Source organism: Saccopteryx bilineata, chromosome 5, assembly GCF_036850765.1.
Source record: "Saccopteryx bilineata isolate mSacBil1 chromosome 5, mSacBil1_pri_phased_curated, whole genome shotgun sequence".
Lineage (NCBI taxonomy): Eukaryota > Metazoa > Chordata > Mammalia > Chiroptera > Emballonuridae > Saccopteryx > Saccopteryx bilineata.
The window spans coordinates 14,351,196-14,367,407 of NC_089494.1; the positions used below are offsets into that span (position 1 = coordinate 14,351,196).

The 16,212-nt window shown below is 42.4% G+C and overlaps 1 protein-coding gene across 1 annotated transcript in view; it reads left to right on the forward strand.

Annotated features, from left to right (window-relative positions):
• The first annotated feature begins 1,211 nt into the window (after positions 1–1,211).
• The window catches only part of SPAG16 (sperm associated antigen 16), a 232,523-nt gene continuing 217,522 nt past the window's right edge, over positions 1,212–16,212 (forward strand). Inside the window, 3 exon segments of the mRNA XM_066232513.1 lie at positions 1,212–1,417; positions 13,660–13,706; positions 14,865–14,960. Of these exon segments, the coding sequence (XP_066088610.1) occupies positions 1,249–1,417; positions 13,660–13,706; positions 14,865–14,960 (312 nt within the window). The 5' untranslated portion in view covers positions 1,212–1,248.

The following is a 16,212-nucleotide window of genomic DNA, read 5'->3' on the forward strand; positions in this document are numbered from 1 at the left end:
ATCTGACTTTGGGTGATGGGTATGCAACATAATTGAACGACAAGATAACCTGGACTTGTTATCTTTGAATATATGTATCCTGATTTATTGATGTCACCCCATTAAAAAAATAAAATAAAATAAAAAAGTTGAAGTTCCCCTAAAATCCGCTTTCTCTTGCTTCTTACTGCTGGCTACTTGTTGGGCTTAGTACTGTCATTCAGTGATTACGTACAGTATTAGATGTGGCCTACTCCTTAGCCTCAGGTGTCATTCTATCCAGACATTTTTTTTTTCTTTTTGCATTTTTCCGAAGCTGGAAACCGGGAGGCAGTCAGACAGACTCCCGCATGCACCTGACCAGGATCCACCCGGTATGCCCACCAGGGGGTGATGCTCTGCCCATCTGGTGCATCGCTCTGCTGCATCCAGAGCCATTCCAGCGCCTGAGGCAGAGGCCACAGATCCATCCTCAGCGCCTGGGCCATCTTTGCTCCAATGGAGCCTTGACTGCAGGAGGGGAAGAAAGAGACAGAGAGGAAGGAGAGGGGGAGGGGTGGAGAAGCAGATGGGTGCTTCTCCTGTGTGCCCTGGCCGGGAATCAAACCCAGGACTCCTGCACGCCAGGCCCACGCTCTACCGCTGAGCCAACCGGTGTCATTCTATCCAGACATTTTATTTACTTATTTTAGTTTTTTTCTTCTTCTTTTCAGCGCTCGGTAGGGGGTAGTCTCAGGGGTCCAGTGTGTGTGGCCCCTGTGCTCCCGCTTTGTAGTCTACCTGGCCACTGCCGCTGTTGCTGCCGGGGCCAGCCCGCCTCCGCAACCACCGCTGGCCGGGGTCAGGATGGCGCGTGCCCGCGCACCCGTCTGGACCGCTTCCGTGGCCGCCCAGCCTCCGCGGACTCTGAGCGCCGGTGTGTGCTGCGGACACTTTTGCTCTGTCCCAGCTTTCACCCCCGCGGGTAGGGCCGTGCACGCCCGCTCGGACCACCTCCGGGGCTGCCTCGGTGGGCTCAGACCTTAGCAGCCGCGCGGAGAGACCGCACGGGCCCGCTCGGATCCCTGAGGGCGCCGCCTGCCCCGAGCAAGTCTGCGCACGATCCGGACCCCCGCAGCGACTCGGGCGACTTCCGCCCTCGCTGACGGGCTCGCGCGCCTGCGCGTCCCCCCGCCCCCCGCCCCCCTCCCCGACGCTCGCGCTGCCAACGGCAGGCCACTCAGCGAGCCGGACTGTGTGTGCGCCCGGACCTCCGCAGCGGTGGTTGCTATGGACGCAGTGGACCGGCGAGGGACGGGGACCCAGAGCGCCGGGATGGCTGCTCAGCAAGGGAGGCCCGCCTCGCCCCTGCGGGCTTTGGAAGAAGCACTGGGCATGCACTTGACAGCCGAGGAGGCCGCGGACGCGGTGGCCACCGACGGCACCTACTACCTGGAGCGTATCCTTCCCGTGTGGGCGCGGTCACCGGTGCTAGGGGGGAGCGCAGGGCGTCCCACTGGGGGGCGTCCCACTGGGGGCGCATTTTGAGCCTTGTGGCCACGGAGCCAGCGGAGAAGCCGCTGGACCTCAAGGTGGCGGCGTTGCCATGGAAACCTGTTAAAGCTACCGCTGAACTTTCCCAGGGTTACTGCTACGCGCGAGTCCGTTGGAGGAAACGTTTGAAGACCTTCAGGATTCCGTACTTAGTAAACTTTGAATAAAAGTTTTGTGTGAAGCTGGCACTTCAAATTGATCCAACCCTCCTTTTGGCTTAGTGGTTTTCCGAAATAAGCCCCTCCCCCCGAGCTTTCAAAATACTGTCAGTTCTGTCGGAACAAAATTAGTGGAAAAAGTCAGGAGCTGAAGCTTAGAATATCCAGCCCGTGTCCAATGCTTAAATAATTTGTTTTGGGAGCATCAAGTTCCTAGATAGTTTAAATTCTGGCCATTTAATAATAATAGTTACCCTTCTTTTTTTTCTTTAGCAACTAAATGATATCCTGGTAAGCTGACAGGGGTCAGAGGTGTTGGGAAAAAAAAAACAGAAAATGAGCAATTATCAATGGCAATAGAAAGATTGAATAGCTATATGTGGATAAGTAAGTTCAGTATTGGGTAAAATTTTTGATCTTCCATCCTCTAGGCATAGAGAATAAACGTACTGGAGAGATGAGATGAATGTTCATGAGAAAAAAAGATCTATTCATTTCTTTAAGCAGTAGGAAGGGGATGGTTGTCTGTTTTATTTTATTTTTGTGACAGAGACAGAGAGAGAGACAGAGAGAGGGACATACAGGAAGGGAGATGAGAAGCATCAATTCTTTGTTGCTGCACATTAGTTGTTCATTGATTGCTTTCTCATATGTGATTTAACCAGGGGCTCTAGCAGAGTGAGTGACCACTTCTTCAAGCCAGCAACCTTGGGCTCAAGCCAGTGACCTTTAGGCTCAAGCCAGTGACCATGGGTCATATCTATGATCCCATGCTCAAGCTACTGAACCCACATTCAAGCCAGCCACCTCGGGGACTCGAATCTGTGTCCTCTGCATCCCAGTCAGATGCTCTAGCCCAGGGGTTGGGAACCAGATGTGGCTCTTTTGATGGCTGCATCTGGCTTGCAGACAAATCTTTAATAAAAAAAATGTTAAAAATATAAAACATTCTCATGTATTACAATCCATTCATTTCCTACCGCTCATGTTCATGGTTGCAGGTGGCTGGAGCCACTGACAGCTGTCCTCCGGGACAACACCAGATTTTTATTGGATAATGTGTAACGTACACAGGTCATTGTATGGCTCTCATGGAATTACATTTTAAAATATGTGGCGTTCATGGCTCTCTCAGCCAAAAAGGTTCCCGACCCCTGCTGTAGCCACCGCCTGGTCAGGCTATCTGTTTATTCTTAACAATATCAAGGAAATTACAAAATCTACTTTATTTATTTATTTCCCACTAAAGTCACTGCAGTTCCAGCTCGACTTCAGAGACCCAGCAATGGTTCGTTCTGTGAGATTAGGCGAACAGATTAACCTGTCTTGACATGGGCTCAGTACAGATCCCTGCTCCAGGCGCTTTGAAGAAAGTAATTGAAAAGATCAAAGAAAATATGTAGTATTTTACTCGAGGCAAAATGGTTTTCCAGGTATATAAGTTTGAATAGTTGGAAATCAATTTGAATGGAGTATGTGGGTGTTTTTGTGTCTTATTTGTGGTTTTATACTCTGTTTTTATAGTTCTTTCAAGGTTTTCTTTTGAAATAGTCTTTTTTAATTAAAAAATGAGTCAACATTTATTTCAGAGCTACCTATATCAAGTCTAAAGTTATCCAGTGTCCTTGCTAGTGAATGCTAACCAGGCATCTTAATATTTTTGTCAATATTAAAATGATTTCTATAATATATAATTCAGTTGGTAAGATGAGACAAACGCAACGAGGTAAGTCTTTGCAAACATTTTTATAAAACAAAGGGCACAACTTTCAGCAATGAAAATCATGTTTACTTAATTGGCAAGGAGAATCACAACTGCCAACATGCAGAATTTTGCACAAAAACTGTCTTACAAAGACTTCTCTTGATAATCACATTTGCAAATATAAGTAATTTCAACTTTTCTGAACTTTATTATCTAGTTTGTGAATTACTTAGGCCCTTCACTTTTTTTTCCTCTCTCGTTGTTTGACTGACTACTATTTTGGGTTTCAACCAAAGAATAGTCAGGGAATAACTAAGCTAAAGTTTAACCAGTCAGTTTTCCTATACTCAATGCAACGTTCAGGTAACAGGTGTAGTCATGGGAGAGACTTGAACTCTTAGTTAAAATGAACTTTGAGCCTGACCTGTGGTGGTGCAGTGGATAAAGCGTCGACCTGGAAATGCTGAGGTCGCCGGTTCGAAACCCTGGGCTTGCCTGGTCAAGGCACATATGGGAGTTGATGCTTCCAGCTCCTCCCCCCTGTCTCTCTCTCCTCTCTCTTTCTGTCTCTCTCTCTCCTTCTCTCTCTCCTCTCTAAAATGAATAAATAAAATAAAAATAAAAAAAGAGTAACAACATGAACGTAATGTAAAAAAAAAAAAAAAAAAATGAACTTTGAGAATTACATCTGAATGCCTATTATTCCTGTATCCTTGAGCTCTCTTAACATGCATAATTAAGAGTTGACTGTATAATGTTTGACATTGTTTCTTAAAGCAATTATGATAGTTGCTGAAGTGACACATTCTTGGGTTTAAAGTCTTTAGCAATCAAGTAATTTAGTTGAGCTATTGCAGTGGATAAATAAAAGTTTTAATATGCAAATGAATCAGAAATCGGATGTTCTCTACTTTGCATGAACACCTTATCATTTCTAATCTACTGCATTTGGTGTTGGACTTTGGGACATCCCTTATCTATGACTTAGCAGATGAACACTAGACAACAGACTATCAATATTGAGCAAGGCTTTGAAAGATGACTGAAATTCTCCAGAAAATCACTTTTTTTTCCTTTTTTGCTTTTTAACAGAAAGAACATATACAACACTAAAATGGCTCAAGCTAGAAACATAAAAACATAGTCCGGATTCATGGTGGGGGGGAATGGCTTCATTACTAAAGGCCCCACATTCTTTACAACAGTTTAGAGACTGTGTTCAGGAAAAACATTTCTTACCCTGACAACACTGCTCCCTTGTAACCTCCCAGCTGTAATAGTGCCACCTGTTTCTCTTCTGAAAAACTTCATACTATCATTGCTTTTGTGTTTTAAACTTCCAAAAGATGAGATATAAACACACGTGATGTGGTTCTTATCTTATTTAGCCATCAGGAGAGCTTTACAAAATTTGGTCATGGAGTGCATAAATTCTCTGGAAAACCCTTCTTAAGAAAGGTATTTGCAGCATTGGGGAATAGAAGGCTAGATTTTAACTAAGTGATCTGTAAAGAGCCAAGTAGGGTGGCTGTCCTTTGTGAATGAATCCTTTATTAGAAATCTACAACTTGGGTGAGATTTTCAGTTGCAGTGGTAACTACTGGCTGCCTGTCACTGTGTGGACATAGACATTTGGGAGTGCCCATTCCAGCTGGAAGATGCTGGCTGGAATGAATTATACAGGAAAGCTAATGCTTGATTGATTTTGTTGATACCTGTCTAATGAAAGACCTTGTTTGAGAAAGAGTCATGGAATACACGACTAGGAAAGTGGAGCCCACAGAGTTTTTGTTGTTGACCCCCCTTTGTGCTGATGCTCTGCTCCCCTAACTAGCTTTTGACTTTTAAAGCATCTTTCTAGGCATTGTAACATTAAGAGTGTGGCTCCTTAGATTGAGGCCCCGAAAGGGTGTCCTCTGGCCCCAACAGCAATCTCTGAACAGCCGTTTCTGAGGACTGAGTAGGTTAAGCGGTCTGTTGAGGCAGCTGCAAAGTTAACTGCTTCTGAAAATGCAAATTGAGGAGTCCAGACCCTGAAACACATTGATCATGGTAAACCGATACCCCCTTAAAATGCATGCTTATGTTTTAAGTGACATCCCTAGGAAATCTTTTATTGCAGTAGTGTAATGTTCACTGATAGTTTAATTAAAATGAAGCTTTTGTCATTTAAAAATATTTTATTGTTCTCTTTCACATTTAAAAAAAAATTCCGTTATGTTACTTCTCTGGAATGGGAAGTAACATAAGTGAGGAGATATTTGTAAAATCGTTAATAATCATTATGTACACAAGTTGTATATTTCTTATTATCATTGGAAAACTGAATTTGCCTGTGGGTGTTTGGTTGCACCTTACATATAGTCAAATAAGATGGATAGATAATCTCAATGTAGAATCTAGACCATGATGCATGTTTCTCAACCCAGACTGCCAAACTTTACATGCAGGAAAGTCACAGGCTATTTGGAGAGAGAAAATTGTGTTTTATTGTATGTCCTCTAGTTATGGAAAACTTGAATGTGCACATGAACCAAAGATGTGGATCTTTAAATGAAGGTTCTAACTCAGTGAGTGTGGGTCGGAGCTGCGACTCTGCATTGCTAACAGGCTCCCAGGAGCTGCTGCAAGAACTGGAAGAGGAGAAACAGGCTGTGTACAAATATCTTAACCTTTAACCTTTATGTAGAGTTGTTATCTTTGGGTCTCCTGGCTTACAAGTTGGAAAATTTATGCCACCACCAACTGTGAGAACTATGAGTCTGAAATGTTGAAAGAAACTGACTTTCCAGTTTCTGAGAAAGAAGATGTGCAGTAGCTTCTGGGACAAGGGTGGCCAATACATTTCCATTCTTGGCAATACTGTTGAAATGGTGGTGGCTTCCTGGTACGTGGTGTCAGTAAGAATTCTGAGGCCCAATGAAGACCCAGTGGGCAAGACTGCAGGAGCAAACAGCAATGGGGAAAGTGGCAGCCATGCCAGTCGCTGCCCTTCTTGGTTTAGGTCATTCGGTTAACTTTATTTACACCGGAATTCCTAGGAGAGTAAACATGACCGTGATGCTTGCTCTTTACTGTACTTTCCTTTCATTTCAATTTAGTAAGTAAAATGTTGATCATGGTGGATCCAGCCTAGATTTTCGATCGCCTCTGTGTACATCAGCTTTGCAATGATGACAAAGATTTCAAAGCCATTTCTGGCCACAGCAGCTTTGGGAAATCATGTCAAATATATTAGCTGTATGGTTCACTCCAGTTCTTTCTACGATGCTGCTGCCGGCAGTGATGACTACCTATAAATGCAGTAGTGCAAGACTCTAGTGTGTGAGGAACTTTGTAGGCTGCTTATATCTGAAAATTGTTTCTTTCTTACTGGTTGTGGTCCCTTTGCAGAACCTTGTCTGTGACAGCATCATACCAATGGGCACCTCAAGCTCTGTTCCATTAGACCGGCTGAAATACTTCTCTGAGGTGTCTTGTGATTGTGTCTTTCATAGAATTGTGATGAGTTTAGGGCCCTCTGACAGTTTCAGTGTGGAGGGTATATTGGTCTAATTTCTGACAGGGTCTAGGAGGTCAGGATCTGGTGAAGATTCTGCTAGTACAGAAAGCACCATTAGTTCACCCAGGGTGATTAAGTACCAGGGAGCTGATTCATACTATGCAAACTCACAGATACTATTAAATCCCTTCCAGGGCAAGTGGAGATGTGGAGGGGTGGGACCCTAGGCTGTGACTCGGGGACACAGAACCTGGCAGTGTTATGGACTGTGGCCACGGTTCATGGAGCAAAGGCAACCAACAGACAGTGCCCTGGGCCAGAGCAGATTAGGAAACGAGGCAGAGTATTAAGTGTCAAGTCAGACTCAAATGGGAAGAAAGTCAAGGACCAGATCTGAGGGGGACAGGGTAGGAAAAAGTGAATTCTGGAACTGAAAGTTCAGTGACACTCTCTGGAGGATTACTAAATACATAAAGGGAAGGAACCTACATAAGAGCTCAGAGTCAGCTTGGCGTTAAGAAACTGATTTTAAGCCAGATGCCCACTTGTTCTGTAGTAGAAAATGATTGCTTGAGCATCTGAGCATTGTGACGAGCTTAATCCTACGGACATTCCTGGAGAGCAGGATCACTGAAGAGACGATCTAGATTACAGGTGAGAACACTTCCCAGTGTAAGTAGAAGCACCGTCAAGGTGTTATCTTTCAGGCAATCCTGATGAATTGGCTGTTCCCACTCTGGCAGTTCTGCTTCTAAAGTAGTGCTTTTCACACAAGGTATTCTGTCAGATTCTGGTTTGTGCTGTCTTTCTGGCTGTGCCGAGGGCCAAGGAGATCAATCCATAGTGTCCTCTTCATGAGAAACTGGGAGTGTAATTTAATCACGCTTTGAAGCCAAAACTGCTGTATATCTGCTGAGAAACTCATCTGTTTTCACTGGATGGCAGTTGGATTGATATCTGATAACATCCCCCTTTCCACCCTGACTGCTGGGAAGCTTAGGTCAAACCTGTGGTTTCGTTTGACAAAATTCATGAGACCTATGGCATACACTTTATCTTATTCTTTATCTGTACCTTTATCTTATTTCTACTATTTCTCTTTTAATTTTTGTATTCATTTATTTTTATATTCTTTTTTTTTTTTTTTTTTTGTATTTTTCCGAAGCTGGAAACGAGGAGAGACAGTCAGATAGACTCCCGCATGCGCCCGACTGGGATCCACCCGGCACGCCCACCAGGGGGCGACGCTCTGCCCCTCGGGGGGGGGGGGGTCGCTCTGTTACGACCAGAGCCACTCTAGCGCCTGGGGCAGAGGCCAAGGAGCCATCCCCAGCACCCGGGCCATCTTTGCTCCAATGGAGCCTCGCTGCGGGAGGGGAAGAGAGAGATAGAGAGGAAGGAGAGGGGGAGGGGTGGAGAAGCAGATGGGCGCCTCTCCTGTGTGCCCTGGCTGGGAATCGAACCCAGGACCTCTGCACGCCAGGCCGACGCTCTACCACTGAGCCAACTGGCCAGGGCCTATTTTTATATTCTTAATGTACGCATATTTGTAAACTGCCATAGAATAATTTTGGGATTGATTCGCGCATTTGTCCATGTGTTGCTAGCCAACCATCCAGATAGCAGATCCATCCCAACATGCGTGCCAAAGTACATGCATTTCATCAGCAACGCTGCAACATCACATACCAACATGTGTGCCAAAGGACATGCATTTCATCAGCAACATCACACTTCACCTGAGTTGCTTCTGGGAAGGTTTTCTGTTCAAGTCAGATTGTTGATACTAAAAATATCAACCACGGAGGATACTGGTTCCTATTTGGGGTATTTGTCCTTTTCCTGATTTGTTGTTCCATTAATTTCTTGCTCTTAGTTAATTTGATCTTTGGGTCTGCAGCTCTTTTATACTTCTTTTAAGGTTTTCACATTGAGCTATTTAAATGATTTGATTTAGCTGTTGGTACTATAATTCTTAAGGTTTCGGTAAACAAATAGGCGACAATTACCTAGGACAGTGGTTGGCAAAGCCACATGCAGCTCTTTGGCCCCTTGAGTGTGGCTTTTCCACAAAATACCACGTGCTTCCCTTCCCCCCTCCCCTTCCCACTCTCCCCTTTCCCCTTCCTCTCTACCCTTCCCCCCTTTCTCCTCCCCTTCCCCTTCCCCTTCCCACTCTCCCCTTTCCCCTTCCTCTCTGCCCTTCCCCCCTTTCTCCTCCCCTTCCCCCCCTCCTTCCCACTCTCCCCTTTCCCCTTCCTCTCTACCCTTCCCCCCTTTCCCCTTCCCTTCCCCTCCCCCTTCCACCCTCCCCTCCTTTCCAAGGTAATCACAGCCTCAGCTTTCACATTCTTCATTTTTCAGGTGGGAAAACAAAGCCCAGAGAGGTTGGGAACCACAGAATACCTTCTGCTTCTTTCCCTGGGGCCCTGGTCGGCAAACAGGGGCTCGCGAGCCACATACTGCTCTTTGGCCCCTTGAGTGTGGCTCTTCCACAAAATACCACGTGCGGGCGGGCAGGGGTGTCAGTCAGGCGAAGGGAGTCCCACCTCAGGATAGCAGCACGGGTGAGGCGCGCGATTCATGCAGGAGTTGAGTGAGCATGTGGCTTGCCAGCCGCAGTTTGTGGACCATTGATAGGATATTGGCAAAAATTTCATATTCTTTTTTTTTTTTAAAGGTTTAGTCTTTTTTTTTTAATTTTTTAATTTAATTTTTTATTTATTCATATTTAGAGAGGAGAGAGAGAGAGAGACAGAGAGAGGAGAGAGAGAGAGAGACAGAGAGAAAGAAGGGGGGAGGAGCTAGAAGCATCAACTCCCATATGTGCCTTGACCAGGCAAACCCAGGGTTTTGAACCGGCGACCTCAGCATTTCCAGGTCGACGCTTTATCCACTGCGCCACCACAGGTCAGGCCAAATTTCATATTCTTATTGTGTCCCTGTAGTAATAGTATGGTGGAGTAGAAAATTCTTGGCATTTATTTTCAACAAACTTTATCACTCAGACCTATGTGATTGGGGAAAATGTGTGTGTGTGTGTGTGTGTGTGTGTGTGTGTGTGTGTGACAGAGACAGAGAGAGAGAGACAAACAGGGGCAGACAGGAAGGCACAGAGATGAGAAGCATCAATTCTTTGTAGCGGCACCTTAGTTGTTCATTGATTGCTTTCTCATATGTGCCTTGACCGGGAGCTACAGCAGACTGAGTGACCCGTTGCTCAAGTCAGCGACCTTGGGCTCAAGCTGGTGAGCTTTGCTCAAACCAGATGAGCCCACGCTCAAGATGGCGACCTCAGGGTTTTGAACCTGGGTCCTCCGTGTCCCAGTCTGATGCTCTATCCACTGCTCCACTGCCTGACAAGGCTGGGACAAATCTTGATCTCTTTGATTTTTTTTTAATTTAGTGATTACTGTATCTGTGTCTTTCAATCTCACAGGGTTGTTATGAGAATTAATATGGTTATGTCCCATGGGACAATACTTTTTTTTTTTTTTTTACAGAGACAGAGAGAGAGCCAGAGAGAGGGATAGATAGGGAGAGACAGACAGGAACAGAGAGATGAGAAGCATCAATCATTAGTTTTTCGTTGAGCATTGCGACACCTTAGTTGTTCATTGATTGCTTTCTCATATATGCCTTGACCGTGGGCCTTCAGCAGACTGAGTACCCCTTGCTTGAGCCAGTGACCTTGGGTCCAAGCTGGCGCGCTCAAGCTGGAGGCCTCGGGGTCTCGAACCTGGGTCCTCGGCATCCCAGTTCGACACTCTATCCACTGCGCCACCACCTGGTCAGGTGGGAAAATACTTTTTAAGCTCCACAAAATGGTAGTTAGTTTTTCTTAGACTTCTTTGATTGTGTAGAAACGGAATATTTTAGTAGTGATTAAAATCCATTGCTTAGACTATATTCTGGGTAGAGTATACTGGTGTTATAAGATATTTCCAGAGCTTTTTAAATAAACCACTTCCCCTAACTATATTGCTATGTTTAGCAACCTTTGCTTTCATGTTTCTTCCTCACAGTAATCTTGCAGCAGTTGCTTTACTTACAGTTGTAAAGTCTATTCAGATCATTATAGAATATTTACTTTTCTGTGGATTTTTTTCTTTTTTATGGTATGAAGAGTGATGAAGCACAGCATTCCTTTTCTGGAGACTTAATGACAAGTGATTGCTTACAGAATCAATTTCTAGTAGATATCTGTCAGAAGGGAGAATACTTTTTCATAAAAGAAGAGGCTGGCTTCCTGTATCTGATACTTGGGAAATTTTATCTTATTAAGTGAAAATGTGTCAGATAAATATAAATTTTGAAAAGGAGGAAGATTTAGAATATCTTTTATCCATTTATCTTAATATATGGGGGAATTGGGCCATGGGAGAGTTATGAGACTTTTTCCATGAGTACTCATCTCTTTCTAGAACATGGAAAATAATTGCAAACACTGTATAACCTTTACTGTACGCCATGCACTGTCCTAAATGACTTGCATAGGTTAGCTTTTCTGATACTTTTGAAACCCTATAAAGTAGTATATAGTAGCCAAATGATGCCCAATGACCCCCACCTCCTAGTATAAATGCTGTTGTATCGTGCCTTCACATACTGAATAGGGTTGACCTGTGTAACCAACAGATTGTTGAATAAATGATCATGTGTGACTTCTGAGGCTGTTCATAAAAGATATTGTGGCTTCCACTTTGTTTTCTTGGATTGCTTGTTCTGGAGGTAGCTAGCCACGATGTCTTCAGGAGGTTTGAGACGCCTGTAGAGAGACGCGCATGGGAAGGATCTGAGTCCTCCAGACAGCAATATCAGTGGACTTTCAGAAAGTAGAATCCTGTTGCCTCAGTTAAGCCTCCAGGTGGCAACAGCCCTGGCTGCCATCTCGACTGAGGCCTCAGAATGGCCCCAAATCAGGATCCTCTGGCTAAGCCACTACTGAATTCTTGATCATAGAAACTGGAATAATGGATGCTAATTTTCTTTTTTTGTTTGTTTGTTTTTGTGACAGAGACAGAAAGAGAGAGGGACAGATAGGGACAGACAGAAAGGGAGAGAGATGAGAAGGGATGCTTATTGCTTTTTTTTAAGCCCAGAGTTTTCAGGAGTTGGCAACATAGCAATAAGTAAAAAAAAAATGCTGATTTTGGTAACTAGAAATGAGGTTCTAACATAAGAACTACCTTAAAGAGCACTGGGCAAATTTGGAAGTCCTTTAAAGAGAATGTGAGTAAAAGGTAGATACTTAACTCCTGAACTGCAGGTATGCAACTTTCTTGTGTGTGTGGTTGTTTAGTCTACTTTTAATTAGTTATTATTTAGTTTAAATTACTTTTCACCATATTGAGAAAGACACTTATGTATGACAATAGAATACTGGTCTTTTGACAGATATCTGGTTCCTGAGAGTTGGTCATAACTGAACTAGGCTTAATTGTCTCCTCAAATAATAAGGCAGACACTAAAGAGTTCTTCCTTATGAGGGGGCTGAGTAAAGAGAAGGTATTATCTATATTTAGAGGTTGAGGACCTCTAAATATGGAAAAGAATTGGCAAACACCTGAAGTATTTACATGCACAGAGAACCCATGCAGGACAAGAGAGTTAGTATAATATAGTGAAACCTGACTTCTGGGGCTAATTCCCAGCTTTCTTAGGTCCTAGCTGTGCAGTCTTGTGCCTTTGATCTGTAAGTGGAGATAATGAAGGCTCCAGCCTCATAGATAGCATGAGAATGAAATGAGTTAATATATGTAAAACCCTTAGGACAGCATCTGGCTTCTGTTAAATACCATGTGTTATCAGTTCTTGTTACAAACAACATAAGTTATTATATACACCTTCAGCTAACACTTGGAAGACAGAATAACAGAAATAACTTTTTATAACCAACAGCGAAATGAAAACTAGGCTAATGTCATCTTTGATTTTCATAACCATTACTGTGCATTAAAGTGTTTAATTTCATACCTTTTAAAACTGGCATAGCCAAGTCTGTGCATTTGAAGAAAAAAATAAACCTACCAACCAACAAAATAACTGTTGGAAGTTTTCATTTATAATTAGACTAACTTATCATTTAAAAAGCCTTACAACAATGCTGTTAGAATTTTTATTAGAATCATTTCTGATATTTTAATGCTCATTCTTGATCATTTTTGAACTACTAAATTATGATTACTATATATTTTATAATACGTTTCAATTTAGCTGCCTTTTCTGAGAAGAGAATTTAATTTTAAAATTGAGAAATGCATACAAAAATTGGAGATTTAAGTAAATTTCATTGATAAAAACTTTGAAATCTAATATATCACCAAGTTGGTGAGATAATTGAATCTAATGCTATATTTCAATGTCAAGTAATTTTTTCTTTTTTAAGTGAGAGGAGAGAAGATAATGAGACAGACTCCCACATGTCCCCCGACTGGGATTTACTCGGCAACCCCTGTCTAGGGCCGAAACTCAAATCAGCTGAACTATCCTCAGTGCCTGAGGCTGATGCTCAGACCAGTGGAGCTGTCCTCAGCGCTCGGGCCAACACTCGAACCAGTAGAGCCACTGGCTGTGGGAAGGGAAGGGAGAGAGAAGGGGGAGAGGGAGGAAGACAGAAGCGGATGGTTGCTTCTCCCGTGCTATAACTGGAAATCAAACCTGGGATGTCCATATGTCGGGCTGATGCTCTATCCACTGAGCAAACCGGCCAGGGCCAAGGTCAAATCAATTTTAAATGTAAGCATTGTATTTTAAATATATAAACTTGACAAGATGTTTAAAGGTCACCATAGCTGAAGCATCTGAAGATGAATGTGAATATGAAGAGGTAATTTGTTCATTTTTGATATTGTGTAAATGTGTTTGTTCTTGAGAAATATTCTACTTACCTATTTATGTATTTAATTTATTCTTTAAGAGGAGTTACTTTGTCAACTGATTTTAACTAAGCTGGTTAAGTGTGAGGTGGGAAAATTCTACTAGAAATTTAGATTGGTCTTTTTGGGTTTTCCTGTTAAGCGTCCTTCCAAGTCAACTCCTCGTCACCTGCCTCATGGTTCCGTGGTACAGACTGCCACCTCTGTCTAATAGACACTCACTGTCATCCAGCCTTCTCTTGACTGGGTTTCCAAAATGTCTGCTACCTAGCTGGAATGCAGGTCCATGTTTCCTTCCAGCTTAACCATACTTCAGTCGAATGTGGTTACTGCCTCACATCGTTCCTTTAAGTCACTGTTCCAGTGGGACCTATTTTACTTCTAAGACTTGGAGCATAGAGACACTCCTAGAAGGCAGACGCTGTCAACGGAACTGTGTGGGTGCAAGCCTGGCAATGTCTGGCCTGGGCAAGCAAGGCACAAGGCAGACACAGAACACAGGCTTTTTTTGTTACTGTTGGTATACTGGAGAGAATATTGATACATACTGCATGAAATTAATGAATGAGTTAAATAATTGTAAAGGGCTTAATACTGTGATCAGATAAGAAGCATGTGATAAGTGTTAACAATGATTGATATAATTAAATTTGATTACATTTTTCTTAGAGCTTAACATTCAGTCAGTGAGTTTTATTTTATTTTATTTTAAAAATAAACTAGAGATTTGTATTTGCTAGTAATAGTTATGAAAAAATAATGGGAGAGGAAAATCTGGGATGAGGAGAGAATGGTGGCATTTAGATGGCCTTACACTTTTTTCAGCCCATTTATTAGTCTGTACATTTGTCATTATAGAAAAAAGCAGTTGCCCATAAGCTCGTATCGAGTGTATTAGAAGTGACATTGAGAGATGTTTAAAAGAAAGTCAGAAAGTTTCTTGCTAATTATTTATTCACTTTTCATAGATCTTCAAAGTGACATGGTGTCTTACATAAAAGATACTATTTCTTTGTTCCTTTGTTTTATGAGGAAAAATCAGTTCTGAAATGAAATAATGTATTTTTATATTCTTCCTAACCCTCTCTTTCTCTTTCTCGGTGATGTAGATACCAGATGACAATTTTAGCATTCCAGAAGGGGAAGAAGATCTGACAAAAGCAATGCAGATGGCCCAAGAACAGGTTACAGATACTCAAATTTTGGTGAGAATTTTGAACAAAACCGTAGTCTGTAGTTTAGCAGTGATAAGTTTTTATGTGAACTTTTGAAAGTTGTGTACATTTCAAGTACTTCATTTCACTTACAAAACACATCCCTGTCACCTGTGATGTCATTTTCACGTCTATTTCTCTGTAATCAAACCTTCACTTTAAGTAAGTTGCCCTATTCACTCTTCTTTGGTGGTTATTTCTCACAGTGTGGTCACTCTTGCACGACTTGGCGATACACGGCTTTCCCTTAGAACTCTGCCTATTTAATATCACTGGAGATTAACCCAGCGATACTAAGAATTTGCAACACTCATCTACAGAATTTAATATTGTATATGGATTCTACCTTCTGTTTTTTAAGCATTCTCTGTCCTTTTCTTTTCATGGAAGTATTTAGCTCACAGGGAATGCTTAATATGCTATGATATTTTTCTTGTGAGGCTGATGAACTAATTTTCCTAAGAATATGGTGGGGGATGCTTTCTGATTCAATAGCATTAATTAATAGTACATAAAATGATGGCATTCCTGTAAAATTGAGAAATTATTTAAAAGTTGAGAATAATTTAATGATAATATAAAAATATTTTTAATGTTTTATACTAACACTAATTAAGAAGGATGCTTGTTAAAATGGTGTAGTCTTTTTTTCTACTGAGAAGTGTGAAGGAAATTGTGATACTCTTATTTAGTTACAGTTTTGACTTCCTCAGTGCAGAATAGTACATGATAGAATTCAGTCCATATTCTGCCCTGTGTCAGTTTGCCCAGGCATCCACCTTAGAGAGCACCCTGATTACAAGTGCCATTCTAACAACTGGTTCACCAAACTCAACAAAAAAATTAGATATCGGATCTGTAGAACCGGTGTAAACCAGCTGAATCCCACCACTGACTAAGTACCATTCATTTGTATTGGTACTTGGAAACGTAGATATGGTTAACACAGTACTTGGTACATACGAGGTCCTAAATGAATAGCATTTGAGTAAGTGAATGGATAAATGAATCATTGAATGAAAATCTGACCCAAACTGTATTTGCTTCTTTGTTCTGGTATCATGCTGCAATGTGTTTGTAAATCTGAAGCTGAATCCAAGGAGGACAACTGAAGAAGAGCTACAATGGAGTAGCTGTCATATTTACTGAACCAAACAGCAGTAATTCTTCTCTTAGCAGTTTTTCAGAAGCTTTCTTTTATCATAGTCTTGCAAGAGTTACCTTTCTAGATTGCTGGCATACG